The sequence below is a fragment of the Staurois parvus genome, unplaced genomic scaffold (assembly GCF_062004578.1).
Source record: "Staurois parvus isolate SC_StPar_1 unplaced genomic scaffold, SC_StPar_1.0 ptg000005l, whole genome shotgun sequence".
Taxonomy (NCBI): domain Eukaryota; kingdom Metazoa; phylum Chordata; class Amphibia; order Anura; family Ranidae; genus Staurois; species Staurois parvus.
This window is the reverse complement of record NW_028317801.1, coordinates 2,818,448-2,839,629: the sequence shown is the minus strand read 5'-3', so window position 1 is coordinate 2,839,629 and position 21,182 is coordinate 2,818,448. Positions and strand designations below refer to the sequence as shown.

General features: G+C 38.2%; 1 protein-coding gene across 3 annotated transcripts in view; it reads right to left on the bottom strand.

Annotated features, from left to right (window-relative positions):
* Positions 1–2,755: 2,755 nt before the first annotated feature.
* The window catches only part of DPP6 (dipeptidyl peptidase like 6), a 1,666,940-nt gene continuing 1,648,513 nt past the window's right edge, over positions 2,756–21,182 (bottom strand). For all 3 annotated transcript variants that reach the window (XM_089692326.1, XM_089692191.1, XM_089692252.1), the window contains exon 26: positions 2,756–12,024. In XM_089692326.1, coding sequence (XP_089548452.1) covers positions 11,881–12,024 — 144 coding nt within the window. In that variant the 3' untranslated portion in view covers positions 2,756–11,880. The remainder of the gene's footprint in view (positions 12,025–21,182) is intronic.

Sequence of the window (21,182 nt, the reverse complement as noted above, 5' to 3'; positions counted from 1 at the left end):
TCCCTACTCTGCTGAGTGAGTTTTCACCTTTTATTGTATAATGCTTTAGCAACTTTCAATTAAATCATTAGGATTTTGCTTTATCTTCTTATGAATTGCCACTGAGGGCCAAAAGCAAAATGATATTTTGGTCATACACAGAAGCCAGTAATTTTAGTCAATGGCTTCCTATATTATTGTGGGGCATTTTGGTAAGCTGGATTTCAAAAATATCCTGTCACTGTCTAGGGTAACCTTTCTCAGCCTTTTTACCCTGGAGCAACCCTTGCAATATTTTTCAGTCCTTCGGAGACCCCTGCTTAAGTTATATATAAATCACTCCCAGTACATTAATGTGATAAGTGGGAGAAGTGTCTTCTTATGTTGGTAGTTAGTGGCAAAAGAACCCCCCCTCTTTAAATTGACTACCAATGGGAGAAGGGCCCACTTTTATTGGTAGTCAGATGGAGAGGTGCATCCTTATGTTAGGGGTCAATGGAAGAAACGCCCCACTTACAGATTGCTAAAAAGATCATGGGTGTCAGTGGTTACTTGAAAGTCAATATTAAAGGAGATCAACCTGCCATTTCTCAAGGAACTGCTAGCAATCTCTGAAAGAAGCCTAGGGTTCCACACAACCTTGGTTGAGAAAGGGTGGTCTAGGGTGAATCATGCTAGGCCATATTTAACCCGGAATACTGATGATATCTAGTGGTGGAAATTAATTACTACAGGGAAACAAGGGGTGCCAACCAGAGGGGAGGTGAATATTTCAGCAAGAAATGCCTTTTAGTTACACATTCTAAGGCAACATGAAAAAAAAATTGCCTGAATTTGCGTTTAAAATTGTCATATGCCAAAACCTCTACTGCCCACTGATGGCGTTTAGAGTTGAATAACAGAGGGTGGGTCTTGGTGTCTGTATTGGGAAAGTTTCACTTTGACATTGTATACGTTAAGGTCCCATTTACAGCCTATTTCTAGGATCCAAGGGGATCCACAGGGATTATTTTAGTCTCAATAGGTCTTTTATTGTTAGGAGTATAAGCACAATGAACATCATATATCAAATTCCAAAAGAGAAATAACTCTTACAGTCTTACAATTACCATGTGGGAAAGAGGCGGACTAGGATAGAAAAGGGAGGGGAAAAGAAAGAGGAGAGATAACAAGGGGAAAGAAAGAAAGAAAGAAAGAAAGAAAGAAAGAAAGAAAGAAAGAAAGAAAGAAAGAAAGAAAGAAAGAAAGAAAGAAAGAACTGGTATGACAATAAAGTAAAGGGGAGTATATTGTGGAGGGAGTAAGTAACAATCCACAGCTATTTTAACATTAGCAAGACTGTAATATTTGAAATATACTGAAATAGGAGATAGTAATTAAAATGATAATGTGCAATCAGGATTTTGTAGCCTGAGAGACCAAGAGAGGAAGAACATATGTTCATAAAAGGCGTATTCATTTAGAATTTGTTCATGAGTAGAGAGGTCAGGGGGTGTTGGTCACTTCCACTGTTGAGCAAGAGACAACCTTGCTGCTGTGAATAATTGGGTAAGTACAACTTGGAGTTCATGAGGCCAGGAGTCCATGCCTATGCCCAACAGAGCCAGTTTAGAGTTAATTGTAGGCACAATACCAGAAACAGAGGATTCCAGGGAAAAGACAGCAGAACTAAAATGTTGGATAACTAGGCAGTACCACCAAATGTGAGATAATTATCCAACAGAGCCACAGTGTCTCCAGCAAAAGGGAGATTCATCAGAAAAAAGTATGGCTAACCTTTTAGGGGTATAATACCATTTGAGAAGGAATTTTTGTGAATATTCTCAGTGTACCATTGAGTGTGATCGCCAAAAAATGTAATGGACTGTTCCCAGGAAGTCATTGAGGAAGGATGAGAGAGGAGGTGGTAAAATCAAAGAGTTCTTCAGGTAGTGAAGGCTAACACAGGTACTTGCCAGGACCACTGGAACACACAACAATTTTCCTACCTTAGAAATGTATACTCTTCCCCTTATGTGAACCTTTTAACTGAATGCACATAGCTAACGTGTAGCTGGAGGAAAATGTCACATTTTTGTTTCATTGTTCATTCACAGTTGAAAAAAAAGGATCAGCACATGATATGGTAATCTCTTTTCTCCATATCTTATTGTTGGATAGATACCACCATAACATATATAAACTATTTCTCCAGGATTGCACTGGCATTGGATTTCTAGTTTTCCCCCTGCTACCATGGAGTCTTACTCCTCATGTTATAGGGGAAGTCAATGTCTATGATATAACATATATGGAAATCCAATGAAGAGTGAGACCACCTCATAATGACCTGGCCAGTGGGAATTTTCTGAACATGACAGAACAAATTTTGGTTAACACATTCATGAGTACTATTATGTAAAGGGGAAGGAAATGTTTTGTTTGGCACCCAAAGGCATTGGATAACCATTACAGCAGGGCTTGGTAACAATTGAGATGCGTATGGGTATCTTTAGACCTCAATACACGACCTGGTTCCAAAGGAAAAGTTCAGCGAGTCCAAATAATTGCAACCCATGTCCTTACTGTTTAAAGACAGAACTTTCAGCCATTGAATCATTCACACATGTTCTACCTCCTTCTAACGTCTATAGTCAGTTGGCTTTCAAATATGTGAAAATTCTATCTTGGTTAACATTTACTTATATGTATGTGCACTGTTCCACATCTGAACAATATATACAGTATGTTACGGCTGCAGATTTTTTTTAGCTTACACCAAATACCAACAACCAGCTTGATAAAATAATGATTTATTTTATGGATGACGAAACACTACCATGCCACATCCTAACTTTCTTTCTACAAAAATTGAGGACAAAAATTGAGGATTTTACATACCAAGGTACACCTTGTCACCCAATGAGATAGCAAAATGTTAAAACCATTAGTCTTCATTTGGCATCTTATTTGTATTTTTTTTTTATGACCTTTCACCATTTTTTGTAATGTACCGAAAAAATATCCACTGTAATCAAAATGACTTACAGATAGTCTATTGTCCAATGTGACATAAATAACAGTGACTAACATTCAAAACTTTAAGATAAAAACAAAAATGTAAAAATGACGAAAAATAAAATTGAAAATAACATAGGAACAACATTATTACATCATTTCCCAAACTGGATGTGAGTCTACTAACATTACTATGTCAAAAATTTTAGAAACCGGCATCAACATTCAAGCTGTCAAAAAAAAAAAAAGAAAGCAAAAAAGAAACATGAAGATTAGCTGTTTTTATACTGAAATTTAAAGCTAAAGGTTTAGCAATGGATGATGTCTGACGGCATGCTGAACACAATACTTAAAAGCAGTTGGCGTTGTTACAAATAAATGACATACATTCCGTATTTACAAATTCATATTTACATCATTAGTACTGGCTGCAAATTTGGTTGGAATGCTAATAATCAGTTATCAATTTAAAGCCAGCGTATCAAAATAATGTAAGTGTCCATCTGGATGTCCATCTATTTTCCTTGAACTAAAAAAAATCATAAACTTAAATCAACAGTAAACACATTTTGGAGTCCAATCAACACAAAGATACGGTACACATTATTTTTTAAAATCAGTTATTTGGGTGAATCATTCTGATTATAGATAAGCCAATTTTTTTAAAGACTGGGTACACTTCTAAGTTATTTTTTAATTGCTTAGAGATTTCCACTGTTTTCAGTAAGAATTTTATCTTTAGGTTTTGAATTAACTATTGAAAACCTTTTAACTGTTTTGTTTCTCTGTGGTCTCAAGTTAATACATTAAACACCCAATCATGCTGCTCCCTACTATTGAATGGAGTACTTCTAACACTGACTATGCATGTGCCTGACAGTGGAAGGATATATAAACCCAAGAAAGCAATTTATTATATTGCAGCTTACTAGTCTGTAGACTTGTTGACTTAAATAGTTTTATGTTTTCAAGTTGAGAACATTTTCACCAAGTACACAAAATGCCTGTTGCCTTAATTAGAATTGCAGTGTCCTTGTAATGTTCTCTGAATTTAACTGATACATCAAACATTGTTTTCCAGCCACACTGCCTTCTATAAATTCCCCGATCCCTTCCTCAGGTATTGGAGATGAAGATGTGTTTGTAGTCCTGTCCTAGGATGAGAACCATATCTGTCTCCATAGTATATAGCCTGAAAAAGAAAACAAATGAAGCCACCACATCTAAGGACAAGTAAACTTCAATGTATGACAGTTTTGGTTTTATATATGCTTTAACCACTTGCCCTCCTGAGGATTTACCCCCTTTCATGACCAGGCCATTTTTGCATTACTTTAACTGACAATTGCACGGACATGCAATGCTGCACCCAAATTAAATTTTCGTCCTTTTTTTCCACTAATTGAGCTTTCTTTCAGTGGTATTTGATCGCCGGTGCGTTTTTTTATTTTTTGCGCTATAAGCAAAAAAGAACGACAATTTTGAGAAAAAAACAATATTTTGGACTTTTTGCTATTAAACATGTCCAGTAAAAAAAATCAAATTTCGTCATAAATTTAGGCTAAAATGTATGCTACTACATGTCTTTGCTAAAAAAAAAGCCACTACATGTAAATTAATTTGTTTATGTGAAAGTTATAGAGTTTACAAATGGCGGTATAGATAATGGGATTTTTTTCTACTAGTAATGGCGGCAATCAGCGACTTTTAGTGGGACTGCGGCAGACATTCTGACACTGGGGGGGAACTAACTGACACCCCAGTGACACCAATACAGTGATCAGTGCTAATAAAAAGCACTGACACTGTACTAATGGCACTAGGCAGGAAGGGGTTAATGTGAGGGGTGAAAGGGTTAACTGTGTGCTGGGAGTATTTTACTAGGGGGCAGGGGGTGTGCTTCACTGTAAGCACACTGATCAGGATGGCTGTACTGTGCACAGCCTTCCCAAGCAGTGTGCTCGAGCTGACAGGCAGGAAGATTGTTTGTAAACAAAACAATCTTCCTCCCTGTCGGTGATTGTCGGTAATCACATGGCGCCAGCGGGTAATTACCATGCCGAACCCGGTGATTGACATCTGTGGCCGCAAATGGCGGCACGGGTTGGGCACGCATACGCCCCCCTACCCGGAAATGCTAATTTATGTATATATATGTGATTCTGTGCACAGGTGCCGCCCTGTTGCAGTATATCTGCTATAGGACGGTCCTTAAGCGGTTAAAGAGAACTTGCAAGGTAGAAATTTGGAAGCTGCCATTGTTGACTTGATCCAAACAGAAATGATCATATTGTTTTATGTAGCCAGTGTTATTCTATTGCTTTCTCAGTAAAGGGGAGGTACCGCGGAAGGTTATCGTCAAATACCTAACATTATCCAAATGCCTCATGTGACATTCAGATTGTGAGCTATTAGATTTGAGTATCGGCTTTCCCACCCACAATGTAAAGACATTTGGCGGTCACCTAAAATGTCTGCTAATTACTTCCTTTTAGCACTTATTTGATGTTAGCTTTACGTTTATGTGACCTGAAATATAAAAGGGGAATTTTTGAAACTGTTTTACAGATGGCATTTTTGTTTCCGGTTTCTATAAACATCAAATCACAGTTAAATGTTAGGAATCTCTGAATGCACCAAAAGATCTTTTCTCCAAATGATGCCAACATGACCAACAAGGATGGTTTCCCACAAGCACAAAAGCATGCAGCACACAGGCACCTTCATTATCCCTTTTAATTCCGGGACAAACCTCTTTTCATCAGAGTTATACTGTAGGCACTCTTCTTTAATGTATGGATTAGTGTAGACTGAAAGAATAGAAAGATCCATTGTTTATTCTTTGAATTTTAGGTATGAATATTACTTTGTATTCATTATTTCACAACCTGTCAATTAGGACAGAGTAAGAAAACTGCGGTGTACCTATCTTATATTCTGCACTGAGATTTAGGCAGAAGCAGGTGTAAGCTTGAATAGTGATTAATGCAATTTACCACAATTATTCCAATTTAAAAAAAAAAAAAAAACAATTAACACGCCAGCTATTTTCAGTTCTTCACAACACCAGCTTTCACAACACATTTAAGATTACAGAACTCAGAATAAAATAGGACTTCAAATAGGGCGGTGTTACATGTATAAAAGGATTATTCAGTTGATGACTGAACCCTTCTTGATAGCTTATTCTATTGGAACTAATGGTAAGTAAGTCATAATTTATAATTACATATAAATTGTGTAAATGTAAATTTAAATACTTTTCTGCAGTGAAAATCATGTCCTTCCAAACAGATTTTCCAATGATGAGCAAACACTGGCAAGTTGTAGATCTCACGGGCATCACAGATTCTAGATGCAAGATCAAGTCACACCCATTCTTGTCTATACACCCACCAAGGCCATCATGTACTCTGTTGAAGTATACCATCAATCACACACAGGTTTATTTCAATATAAAGGGGATGTCTACCATGAGTTCTTCCTTATGATATGGTGTCTTACACCTCCTACTCCAGTTTTAACAAATGGGCTGGTGAATGAACTAGAAGTATGGGTGTTTGAGGGTATAGTAGGGTTGCCTGACACTACCATCCATTCACTGGGAAAACCATGCAATCTGGCTGTGGGCAACAACTTCACTTCTACCCAGATGTCCTCACCCTCATGTTTTATCAGCCCTGTGAAGAATGAGACTCCCCCTCCCCCATTAGAATGACTGTAAAAGGTAAGCAGATCTGGGAATATTGAGATCTCACTACAGCAGTCTCTCATGAGTCCAAAAAGGAATCCACCCACCAGCATCTATATTTTGGGTGAATTATGTTACATCTTGGATAAATGTGACACCTTCACTTATATCCATAATGGCTGTCTAGAGACAAATTCTGGGAGAAAATCCTATTGGCCTTCTATATCTGCCCATAACCAAAGCAATGTTTTGGGTGGACCCGGCCTTTAAACGGTCCTGAAATATGTGGAAAAACACATTTTTAATTATTCTAAGACAAAAATAAATACTAATTAGCACATTATCAGTGCAAGGGTTATGCAGTTTAATATTTTAGTAAATTACAAAAATTATTATATAATATTGGTACTTCCAGAATTGCTTTAGTTGCCATGACTATTTTTTCCTGCAATATTATGCTACTCTCAAAATTATCTTGAAATTATCAATCTTGATTGCCAACAATGTACAGACTGAGTAAAATGAGGAATAGGGCTGAATTTATATTCCTTGATCCCTCAGACCACTTGTCTTGTACTGCCTGCCTCGTACCCCATTCCACAAACTAGACACAGTATCATGCTAACAAGCTCACTCACCATAGCCAAAAAGTAATGCTTAGGGCGGGGGAGAAATAGACAGTTTATCCAGTCCTTGTCAGCACACCCAGAATCCACAACTAGAAAAGATGGACAGAGTATGGGCTGTTTGGTCATATGTACAGTAGGTACATACCAGGGGCGGATTGACCATTTAGCCACTCTGGCACTGCCCGAGGGCCCGGGGTCAGTAGGGGGCCCCATAAGATGCCCCTGATACCTTTCATAGGCTTTTTTGGGTGTGGTTTGAGTGTGCGTGAGGCCCCATGATTTCCTATTGCTGGGGGCCCCATGAGTTGTCAGTCTGCCCCTGGTACATACATAGAGCACTAGTCCAACAACAAAAATGCACAAACTGTGCAGAGACAACAATAAGGACCTAATTGCATTGCACTGGGATGAAAGATGGCAGTCTAAATTCTTCAGCAACATGTGAGTGGCTGTTTGCCACCCCTGGTAGCCTTGTCACCACAAACTATGGCTTAAGCATGGCTAAGCAGAATTCTGACAATATTATTTTTCTTGTTTATAAGACACTGTATAAAGAGACTATACATAAAAAAATAGATGGAGAATGTATATTATTTGTACTTTATATAATTTTGCTGCTTGTGTCCTTTAGTTCTCCATAATATGCATCAATGCTATTTTAGTTATCTAGAAATATTGGTTTCTCATGTCTCTCTTCCTTTAAGGTTGATGATTCATCTACAACTAATGTCAGTTGGTGATGATCAGTAATGCCAGCAGTACAAAAGGTTAATTGCATTATGATTGCATGGCCCTATGAAACTTTGTATAAGTTGCAACATTGTACGAGTCTGCCTTGTGGATTTTACTAGATTCACAAAGTGAATCTATTTTCATAATATATTTAATGAATTGCTAATTACATCGTGTACCTGCCTGCAGGTTGTAAAGGCTTTTATTTACAACTCCCCAGAGGGCCAGAAACGTGTAATAGTCAGTTATGCAAATAGATACGAAAAAGAATTCCCTCTATTCATTGGAACTATTATAGGCAAAAAATATATGTAAGCTTGTATATAAAAAATGTAAACTTTATTCGTACAAATATATTAAATAGAATAAAATAAATTGTGGCTACATAATACATGTATAGGTTTCACAGTTGTTCATTGTAGAACATCCTTAAAGTGGAGCTCCACCCAAAAGGGGAAGTTTTGCTTTAAGGACTGTTCCCCCACTCCCCATTAAGGATTGGCACCCTTGGGGGTGGGGGGGAGCGGGTACCCGAATTTGACAGGTACCCGCTCCCATTTCCGGTCCAATCACCTAGGCGATCAGAAATTGAAGGTGTCCTCCCTCCCTTCCTGTAGTATTTTGGGACACGTGACAGGTCCCAGAAGAGTACAGGACCATTCATGAAGCGCAGTGCTACTCGCACATGCGCAGTGGCTACCCGGCTGTGAAGCCACAAGCTATCACAGGCGGGTGCCCACACTGAAGATGCTGGCCTCTTGGAATCCAGGACGGCCAGTGAAAAAAAGGGCTGCGGGGGACACACCACGGGACCGAGGCTACAGGTAAGTGGCTGTTTTTTAAAAGTCAGAAGCTACAGTTTTTGTAGCTGCTGACTTTTATTTTTTGACAGGTGAGTGGAACTCCACTTTAAATCTATGTATGGGCTTCCCTGAAGAAGAGTGGACCTACTTGCTCAGTGGGGGATCTCTCCGCTGATCTCCGCTGAGCAAGAAAATGACAGTTCTGTGTCTGTTCCCGATTGGAACGTCCATGTGAAAGAGCCCTAAAGCCCTGTCTTGAAATGCGTCGGATGCCTAGGCATCCATTAAGCTGTTCGGTGTAACTGCAACTGTGAAACCTATACATGTATTATGTAGCCACAATTTATTTTATTCTATTTTATGAATTCATACCAATAAAGTTGTTTACATTTTTATATACGAGCTCACATATATATATATTTTTGCCTAAAATAGTCCCAATCAATAGAGGATATTCTTTTTGATAAACATTATAGGGATAATGGCACTCTTCTTGCATTCTACCACATATGTCCCATTATGCAAATAAAAATAGAAGCCAGCATCCATAGTCATGGGCTCAAGTCTACCCCCATCTGCCTAACTATTGGTTAATGAAGCTACCAATCCAACCAGTCTGCTTCTAATAGCAAGACTGTTTAGAGCTCAAATTAAAACCTATTAGTATTTGTACAGTATATGTGTTTTTGAAGCTGGGAGTGCTTCTAATATTCAACTAAGCTGAGCTCAAAACTCGAAAGCCAGAACATTGGCTGTGAGTGCCATTCCTGCTGATCTTTAAGAGTCAGTATACGCCTTCCTTGGTCTCTTCCCACCCTCACCAGTGATCATTAGGGCATGCTAAGTAGTAAAGGTTAAACACACATCCTATTTTTCCACTTTTTCAGATAAGTTTAACTGTTAGAGACATGAGGGCTCCAAACAGTAAGTGCCACTTTGTTTGCACAGACAGGGTTGCTGTTTCTCTAGAATTGCATTAAGCTTCCATTAAGTGATCAGTTTAAATGTAATAAGTGCTTGGAGTAGGTGTCCTTTTAGGACCAAGCCAATGTGTACATCAACTATTTTCTTTACACTTCTTTAGAACTTCAGCTTATAAAGTTTCTGGCTAGTTATTTTACCAACATAATTAATATGCACTGCCTTCAAAACTAATGTCAATACATTTCTTTTTATATGGTATCCACAGACATTTGTTGTTATTCTGAAGAAACTGAGAAGTATTTTAGATATGATACATTTCTAGCTGTTGACTTACCATATATGGTATAACCACATTATATTTTTGTGAACTTGTATTTAAATTCACTTTTTTTCATTCCCTTGTATCCCTAGTCAGGCTGGTTAACGCTGTGTATTTCTATTATCAGACTCCCATCACTGAAACAATGCAACCCTTTAGAAATCATATCAATGTATTCCTTTCAAACAATATATCAGCTACTTTGTAGTATGTTTTAAGTTTTATAACTTTTCTTATCTGTTTTGGATTTTTGTCCTTGATTTGTGTCAGTCGTAAATGAGAAAGAGAAAGCGAAGAGTAATATATCTTTCATGTACATGACTAGAATGATGGTTTATTACTGGTAGCAAATAACATTACAGACTAATATCTAAAGTAATTGGCTTGCCAGCATCTGAGAAACAACTGCAAAAATCCAATCTATGGTTTTGTTTATATTTCTTATACTTGAAAGAAGAAAGAAAAATGATTGTTGGGCAATTTACATTTCAATTGAAAGTACACTTGCTAACAGTCACAGATTCCCATGTCACCAAATGATGTATGTCACCTTGGTCAAAATGCTCTTATATTAAGTGGTTTTGAAAGTTTCAAAACTATTAAAGTAAATCTAAAGCCAAAACTTTTTTGGAATAGAGAGGCCAATGGTTAAAACTCCTGAGATTTTTCTTTGCTGTGTGCTACTGGGGAGATTTTACATTACTTTCTATCTTGAGCCACAACAGAAAGCAAGTGGCCATCTCTCCAAAGTAAAGAGAAATCCTCTTGTAGACAATTGTCACTGAATCAAATGTCATTTTTGGAAGATTTCCCCATAATTCTGGTCCCCCAGACAATTCAAAAATGTCAGCTCTTCTTTCACTTCAGTCCTGTGAAACCAGAATATTTAAAAGAGGGTGAATCTTCCTAGTAAGGAAAGAGACAGCAATAAAAGCCTGTGAGGGATTCTACCCTTCCCCAGTCTATAAAAAAATATCTGCTTTAGACAGACTTTCATATTTGAAAATGGATACAGTATATTGGCATTAATGCCAATGTATAGCACGGATGAGCAGTTAAAAATGAATGATCAGGTCTTCATGAAAAACAGCTAACAAGAAACACAGTCCAAGACATTGTAAATAATGGTACACATCTTTCATACTCTGAAGCAGTTTGTAAAGAAAAGGTATGGGTTATAAAGAAATCACAATGAAGCCAGTAGAAACAAGATAGAAAAAAAGATGAAATAATTACATAATGATACACATGATTTTAGCAAGATTAATACATCGTCTTTGTTTATGCTGCCCTGAAAGTTGCCATTTTCTATTATTTTTTATTTCATGATGTGAGCAAGCAAACTGTAAATTAGTATTAATAAAATAATTGTGCTATAATCCCTTTTGAACTAATAGTATTAGTTTCTTCAGACTCGAATGCAATATTAATTAAGTGTGATAATAAGAATGGGTTGAATGCTACCAATGTCATGAAGTTTAACAGGTTGTCTAGTCCAAGTCCTTTTGGAGTTCCGCTGAAGGTCTCACTTCTTCACTGGTTGGTGTTTTTCTTTTCTGCCCCATTGTGTTTTGAAGTACTACAGATTCCCATTAGTAACAAAAAGCAGTGTTTTCAGTCAGCAGGTTAGGCTGAGTTCACCATGCTTCATGTCCTTCCACAGAGGAAACTTTGGGGTCTGGTTAGCCATTGAGGGCACTGTTCCATTAACACATGCTAAACATAACATTTTGTAATTTTCCAAGGAAAACTATTCAGTTGCATATTGTTCTGTAAGAAATGGTTTGTGCTTGGCACGAACAAAAGTTAATCCTCCTCCTCTTCCTCTATGGCTACTATGGGAGGCTTGTCTTGAACTCTGAAGCATTCTTCAAAGAAATTCACAATAGACTTGTGCAGGTGCTGTTCCATCAATGGGGTCTTCATATAGTGGTTCTCATCTGGGTATATCTGTAAGGAAAAACATAATTAAATGGGAACTAAAGTCCTTGTACTATACACTATGTGCCAAAAGTTTGTGGACACCTCATTATTACACCTATATGAGTTTGTTGGGACATCTCATTCCAAAACGAGTTGCACAAAATTAAGCACATAACAATGCTATCTCCATGGACAAACCTGAGTATACAAAGACATTTTATCAATTCCTCCTTTCCTGAAGATGCTTGTTAGAGAGAAACACGTTTGGCAGAGCTGGACACGTGATGTCATTGGACAGCTCTTTGGTCTTTGCCATGGTGGAGAGTTTGGAATCTGATTGTTTGATTGCTCCTGTGGACGGGTGTCTTTTATACAGGTAACAAAATAAGATTAGCAGCACTCCCTTTAAGAGACTGCTTCTAATCTCAGCTTGTTACCTGTATGAAAGACACCTGGTAGCCAGAAATCCTGCTGAATGATAGGCGATCAAATACTTATTTCCCTCATGAACATGCAAAGCAGTGCATCATTTGTTAGACATGCATTTCTTTAGAATTTTTTGTTGCTAATCTGTCTCTCATGGTACAATACACCTACCATTCAATTTTTAGACTGACCATTTGTTTGTGAGTGGGCAAACATTCAAAATCAGCAGGGGATCAAATATTTATTTCCTTCACTGTATATGCCCATGGTTTTGGAATGGAATGTAAATCCAGCTCCTATAAGTACACAGGGCCAGGTGCCCACACATATTTGGCCATATAGTGTTTTTAGATATACACACAAAAAAGTTGTCAGCTCATTATGATCAATAGGGATGACTTGCTATAGCAATAAAGGTCTGACTGCCAGTAGGTATCGGGATGAAATCCTTGGACCCATTGTCAGACCCTATGCTGGTACAGTGGGTTCTGGGTTCTTCCTAGTGCATGACAATGCCCAGCCTCATGTGGCAAGAGTATGCAGGTAGTTCCTGGAGGATGAAGGAATTGTTACCTTTGAATGGCCCCCGCGCTTGCCTGACCTAAATCCAACAGAACACCTCTGGGATATCATGTTTCAGTCCATACAATGCCGCCAGTTTGCACCTCAGACTATCCAGGAGCTTAGTGATGCCCTGGACCAGATCTGGGATGAACCACCCCAGGACACCATCCATTGTCTCATTAGGAGCATTCCCTGACATTGTCAGGCATGCATACAAGCAGGTGGGGGCCATATAAACTACTGAGTACCATTTTAAGTTGCTTCAATGAAATTTCAGCAAAATGGACTAGCCTGCTGCATCATCTGTTTACTTTGATTTTCAGTCCTGTGTAGGTTGATAATTTTCATTTCCATCAAATGTTGGGGCATCCATATATTCCTAGCACATTACCCAGTATCAATATCAATATAGATATCTAGCATGATATTTTTCCCCATTAGGATCTAAAGTATTTTCAAAATGTTCCTTTAATTTTTTTGAGCAGTGTATATTTAAATTGCAATTTAGGGTTATTTTATACTTAACAGTTTTGTATTAAATGTACATTTCTTTTAAACATACATATGTTTTTACACTGTAATGCACAGTATCAGCTGCAGCCAGGGACAACATTACTGATTTTTTAAAATTATATTTTATTTGATCAGGATTGTAATACAAATTTTCATTATTGGTTACAGATGGAGCTTTGGGTTCCTTTTCCTGCTGGAGATTTGGGTTCCTGCTGAAAAAAACCTGTTTACAGTCCTGGACAGCGTAAGCATAAGTTTACACAGAGTGGTTTCTGATCTCTTATCAGACATCGTAGTCATTAGCATCTATCAGATGAGCTGGTGCTGAGCTGTCTCTTTAGATAATACATAGTGCTCTAGGAATCCTTTCATCATTAGTCATTTATGAAATGCTTATTTGTAGGACTTACAAACTTAAAAAAGCAGCTAAAATAAACTTGATCTAAAACCATTATAGTGTGCTTTTAACAAAAACATTTGTCTCCAACCTCTATATCAGCTTGCCTCTACACTCATCTTTTATCTAATGTTTTGATGAATGTGTGCTGGAGAAAGCAGTGCATGAAAAACTCACACAAGTACCATAAAAAATCTGATATAGCTGTTTGAAAAAAATTGCCTCTGTCAGCTATTTGGGTTTGCAGGCACAAATGCTAAAATCAAGCACAGGATTGCTACAAGTTCTTTGCTAAAAGGGAAATTATTAATATACAGTTACATTCAATGAAGGCAACACACGATCATAACAAACAGAAACAAGAAACAATAAAATTACCAGATTTTGCACTCTCCAATTTTATTAAATCAACCCCAGTTTGTTCAGCCTTATTTTCACTATATTCTGTTGGTCACATAAATGAATTATTTGTGGAAGGACATAAATCTGCCTCAGAAGCTAAAAAATCCTTTTCTCTTTCCCTTATCATGCGGTTTCTTGATTAGGGGCACATTAATTGGTTCCTAGCAATACCCAATAATGAAACTAGTTAGAGCTGAATCTCATTGTTGTGTGCATTTATGGAGGTGTACATAGTAGGGTGGATTTACTCAAGATGTAGACACTGTTAACTTTGCAAAGTGAATGTTAGTAAATACGTTGAAGCCATGTTCACTTTAACTTCTTGCTGACCAGCCACTGTAAAAATACGGTGGCAGGTCGGCATGGCTGGGCAAAAGCACGTTTTAAAACGTGCATTTGCAAAACAGGTAGGGGGAGCGCGCGAGGCGCGTGCCCACCCTACCCGTCCCGCCGATCGCAGCCGCGGGTGTCAGTCGCCGGGTCATGGCCGGTCATTTCCTACCATGTCCCGACGATTACCGGCAATCACTGACAGAGAGGACGGCTGCAGTGTTTACACTGCAGCCATGGTTTCTGTCAGTCCCCTGTCAGCTCCTTACATGCTGATCTGGAGAGAAGAGTTTATCTCTCTGGATCAGTGTGTTCCCCTGCAGTACACACCCCCGCCCCCTAATAAAACACTCCCCTCACACAGTTAACCCTTTCAGTAAATAAAACAGTTAACCCCTTCCTCCCCAGTGCCATTAGTACAGTGTCAGTGTTTTTTTTTTTTTGCACTGATCACTGCATTGGTGTCACTGGGGATGTCAGTGACCCCAAGTCAGTTCCCCCCCGTGTCAGAATGTCCACCGCAGTCCCGCCATAAGTCGCTGATCGCCGCCATAAGTTGCTGATCGCCGCCATTATTAGTATAGAAAAAATTAAAAATCCCAGTATCTTTCCCGCCATTTGTAAACGCTATAACTTTCACGTAAACCAATTAATTTACACGTATTGTTTTTTTTTTTAGCAAAGACATGTCGCAGAATGCATTTTGGCAGAAATTTATGACTAAATTTGATTGTTATATTTTTTTTTACTGGACATGTTTTATAGCAAAAAGTCCAAAATATTGTTTTTTTTCCTCAAAATTGTCAGCCTTTTTTTTTTTTTTTAAAGCGCAAAAACTAAAAAAACGCACAGGCGATCAATACCACCGAAAGAAAGCTCAATTTGTGGGAAAAAAAGGATGTAAATTTCATTTATGTACCGTATTGCATGACCGCGCAATTGTCGGTTAAACTAGCGCAGCGCTGTATAGCAAAAAAATGGCGTAAATTGCAGTATCTGTACCATAGTTTGTAGATGCTATAACTTTCACACAAAGCAATCAATATACACTTATTGGGATTTTTTTTACCAAAAACATGTAGCAGAATACATTAAGGCCTAAATTTATAACTAACTTTGAGTTTACTATATATTTTTTATAGCTGAAAGTAAAAAATGTCGTTTTTCTTCAAACTTTTTGGTCTTTTTTTGTTTATAGCGTGAAAAATAAAAAGTGCACAGGTGATCAAATACCACCGAAAGAAAGCTCTATTTGTGTGAAAAAAAGGACGTAAATTTCATTTGGGTGCAGCATTGCATGACCGCGCAATTATCAGTTGAATAAGTGCAGCGGCGAGTAGCAAAGAGAGGCCTGGTCATTAAGGGGGGTAAATCCTCAGGAGGGCAAGTGGTTAAATAACCAATCATGTGCTTGCAAAATCCATTTGCTTTTTTTTTTACATTTTCCTTGCACATAATTAGTTAGTAAAAGTGAACACAGGTTTACCTTATTTATTAACAGTCAATTCCCTCAGTGAACAGTCTCTCCTCATTTAGTACATCAACCTTACTGTATATGTGGACGGACCTAATGGGGTTGATTTACTAAAAGCAAATAGACTGTATACTTTGCAAGTGCAGTCACCCCAGTTTTTAGTAAATGAGGGGAAGCTCTGCTGCATTCCATCATCCAATCATTTGCAAGCAAAAATGCTATTTTTTATTATTTTCTTTGCATCTGATTGGGTACTCTTTGCAAAGTGAAGCTTCACCCCATTTACTAAGCTCTGGAGCAACTGCACTTGCAAAGTGGCCTGTCTATTTTCCTTTTGTAAATCAACCCCATTGTGGTTCAAGATTTGTCTACCCAGAAATGTGGTAGGATTCAGGATATTATGGCTTATCCCCTTTACATGCTAGGGTAATGCATATTAGTATGTTACTATGACCGCTGCTCAGTTCTCCAGCATTCTCAGAGGAGAGAGTTCTCCTCTGAATGTCTTTTTATGAAGCGGAGTAGATCGCTTCTCTGAATGAGGAGAGATCTACAAAAGCTTTGAATGCTGGAAAACGGCTGCTGTTACTATAATCTCGTGAGATTACAGTAAGAGATCAGTCAAACACCATTTACTAAGCAGTGGTAAATTACTGCTGCTTCATTTGTGGTTCCCCCAATTCTCCAGCTCTGGGCTGGAGAATCTGGAGGGAGCAGGGGTGGACTGACCATTCGAGCACTCGGGCACTGCCCGAGGGCCCAGGGTCAGTAGTGGGCCCCATGAAATGCCCCTGGTACCTTTTATAGGCTTTTTTGGGTGTGTTTTGAGTGTGGGCAAGGACACAGGGGCCTCATGATCCCCTATTGCCCGGGGGCCCCATGAGTTGTTAGTCTGCCCCTGGGAGGGAGAACACAGATCACCAGTGAAGGGCTTACATCGCTCCTTCATACACTGGCCATCTGTGTGCTGAGATGATCAGTGGAGAACATGTTCTCCATTGATCATCTCTGTTTCCTAAACCACTAATGATCTGAGATCAGCAACGATCCTTAGGATCACCCCTGATCTGTTTCATAAAAGGACACCTATGTGTGTACTGTGGATCTTGTGTCCAGAAATACCAGTTTATGGAATCATGTGTTTTGCCTCTATATAGTGCAACTGAATGTGTTACATTTTGTGCTTGGTATCATTAACCATTATTGGTGTTTTTTCCTGATGGCAATTGTGAACCAGAAACCATAAAAAGCACAAATAATCCTTGGATGCAGTTCAGTCAGAAACCTAACACACTAATGTGTAGAACATTTTCACTTCATCTTTAAACACCCAGACCATCAGAGTATCTTAAGACAATTCAGATGGTGCTAATTGACTGAAACACATAAAAAATGACATTTTCTTATTTATCAGCACATCTTGAGTTTAAGAAGATCATTATCCAATTAAAATTGTTGTATAATAAAGGTTAAAGCTATAAAGTAAAAATGCCAGCCAAAGTCTTGAGTGATAGAAATGATATTAATGATTTCATCAATAGTAGTGTTTAAGCCTTCTAAGGCTGATGCAGTTAATTCTGTGAGTGATTTTGGGTTGGATAAAAAAATAAAGGGTTATCCTAAGATCACAGGTATATCCATAGGGTGGTACTATGGTTCAAAACTTATACATTGTGCCTCATCCTGGAAAGACCATCAAGAATGTATTGGAACTGAATGGACTTTATAGGCACTTAAACAACCTTGGTACCAAACATATATTAGCATACACAGGCCAACAACTAAATTATGTTTTAATATAGATGCACCTTTTCACTCTCCTGAAGAAGGCCAACAACTAAATTATGTTTTAATATAGATGCACCTTTTCACATCTCCTGAAGAAGTGACTGAGAATCACAAAACATGTAGAGCCCATGTTCAGCTGAGGTTGTAGTAGCTCCGCACTATGACAATACACCTGCATTCTATCAATTACAAGATCATCATAATCATCGGTGATCCACATTTGGTACCAATAAGGTTATATGGTCATTTAGGAGTGGTAGGATCTCAACTTTGAGGTGCAATTTGTTGTTGTTAATTGTGGTACTTATCTAGTATCATATTTTAGAAATCATTGTTAATTGTTGTAACTATGCGATTTATCAATAAAGAGTATGGAGATTTTATATAAAAATATTGTTTAAGAGCCTATAAAGTCCATTCAGTTCCAATACATTCTTGATATCCTAAGATCACACCTTTATGTTCTGTGGCCGAGGAGAGCTAGAAGGAGCACAGCACTTGTCATTGCCTCAAATTTCCACCCAGCTCAGTCAATTTTAAAATAGAATTTTGTTGACCTGAGCAGTGCTTACAGGGCCACTCAAATTTCAGCTCAAAAGACTAGCCATGCATAGTCAGCTTTAGGTTCCTATCAAATAAGCGATTATTCTTTGCCGCTACAAATCACTCAAGCCAACAATTTACAGCAATATGTAGTTATGGAATTTAATCACAATAGCTGCTGGCAATTTGTCGCTAAGAAACATGGGGGATGATTTACTAAAACTGAAGAGTGCAAAATCTGGAGCAGCTCTGCAGAGAAACCAATCAGTTTCCAGGTTTTATTGTCAAAGTTTAATTGAGCAAACTGAACTTAGAAGCTGATTGGCTACCATGCACAGCTGCACCAGATTCAGAATACTTTATTAATCTAAAAGGGAAATTATTAAGATACAGTTACATTCAACAAAGACAACACAAGATCATAATAACAAACAGAAACAAGAAAATTACCAGATTTTGCACTCTCCAATTTTAGTATATCAACCCGTTTGTTCTTGCTACACCGTAACACCCCGGTCACATGGCGATGCAATTGGCATGCGATTTGCATGCTATGCAACTTGCAAATTGCATGCCAAGTCGCACCCTACTGTCCGCAATTAGAGCGGTCATATTGGTGCAGTTCCGACTTGGTCGGAGCCGAACCGATTTCTAAAGTAGTATATGCACTACTTTTGGTGCGATTTGCATAGACATCTGTGTCAGATATTTTGCAAATAGCACCTGAAATCTGCATCTCATCCGACTTTGAAATCGTGCGACTTCACTGTAAGTCGCGCGATTTCAATGTCGGGCTTGATGTGACCGGGGTGTTAGTGTGCTCTGCTACTAATTGCTCTCCTTTGTTTTTTTTCTCCTTTCCTGTCTCACAGGAATAGGATGTAAGAACAAATCTAACCAAATCGAGGGGAAAACACTGTAACAGGCTTTCCCATTGAGAGATTTCACCTCACCTCCTGTTCCAATGACAAACTCTAATATTTATGATTTCTCCTCACTTTCATTACTAGATGCAACTGACACCATGGCCAACAAAATGGGTGAATCTCCCTAGCAGGGACACAGACAACAAGAGACCAGATATGTGTTTTTCAAAGTGGCCATTTCCCAGGAAAAAAACAAAATCCCCTTCAACATGCAAATTGACCTGCTGTTCTCAAGTGATCTGGGAGTCATTTCCCCCCAAAAAATGTAGATACTTACCTTTTGGTGTAGTTCAGTTCCTGGTTTCTCAAGGTACCGATGACATAGCCAGGGCCTCACAGGTGCTTCTTGGGAAGGCAACATTACATGTACCTTCTAGGGAGACCTGGTATATAAGAAAAAAAAAAACTTTTCCCCAAGATCACATGACGTATCAAGGAATGCTGTGAAATCCCAGGGAAAAGTCTTTATTTTTCAAACAGATAAAAGACTAATATCCAGTGAAGGGGTTAGGAAGAAGAATCCAGCAACTGTTGATGACATTCTTTTTTTTAATGGCGAGAAGGCGCCATTAGAAGGCGAGATGCAAGAAGAGAAAGATGGTTAGGACAGACCGCTGGTAGTGTTGTAGTGTGCAAGACCGTTACAGAAGAAGCTTGTTACTATAGGTAAGTAAATCTATTTTAATAAATACATATCATTCGTGTTGGCAGAGTATTGAGGGGGTCCACATTAACACATCCAAACTCTATTTGTCTTCACTTATTAAAGTTATTTACACAGAAGTGTATGTAAAGCCAAAATAAAATGTAAAAAGTAAAAAGTCATCTTAAATTGGATATGAACAAAAAAAGTAAAGATTTGCTATCTAATAGGGAAAGTTTAAGAATGGTTATTGTGCCTAAGCAGTTCCCTAACTTTATCCTTTTATCTGTAATTCCTCCTGAAAGTAGAATTGCACAGCCTGGTATTGGAAGGCACTTAGGCACTTCTGTGCCTACAGCCTCCTAGCTGTATATCTGCATTGTGAGATCTAAGGCACTGTTCCTTCTGTCAGTCTTAGGATATTCATGGTGAGATTTGGGGATGCCACCACTGTGCTGTTCACTGTTTTCCTTGCTGAAGGCTTTAAGTAAGTCAGCACTAAGAAATAGATCAGCTACAGGGAGACCACAGACAGTATCTGGTATCCTGTATTTTATCCACTGCTTCATTTAGTTTGGGCACAACTTCCACAGTTCAGTTTTTAATTAAAGATTATTGAAATATTAAAACAATTTAAAAATTTGGATGTATAATTTGTAAATATATAAAATATGTACACGGGAATAACTATATTTGTTTGCAGTGCATTCAGATCTCATTCATTTTTTTTCAGTTTTGTTATGTTGCGGCCTGATACTACAGTAGTTTAAACTAATTTTTTTTGTCAGTAATCTACACTTAGTACCCCATTATGACAAAGTAAAAACAGAATTTTAGAAATTCTGTGAATTTACTAAAAATAAAAAACTGAAATATCACATTGGACAAAGTATTCAGACCCTTTGCAACACTTGAAACTTTAGCTCAGGTGCCTCCTATTTCTCTTGATCACTGCTGAGATGTGTCTACACCTTTATTGAAGTCCACTTGTGGTAATTTAAACTGATTGGACATGATTTGGAAAGGCACTCCTTTTTCTCTAAAGGACTCACAGCATACTGTATCAGAGCAAAACCTTGCCTGTAGAGCTCAGAGACAAGATTATTGCAAGGCACAGATCTAGGGAAGGCTACAATACCTTTATGTTGCACTGATGGTTCCCAAGAGCACATTGGCCAT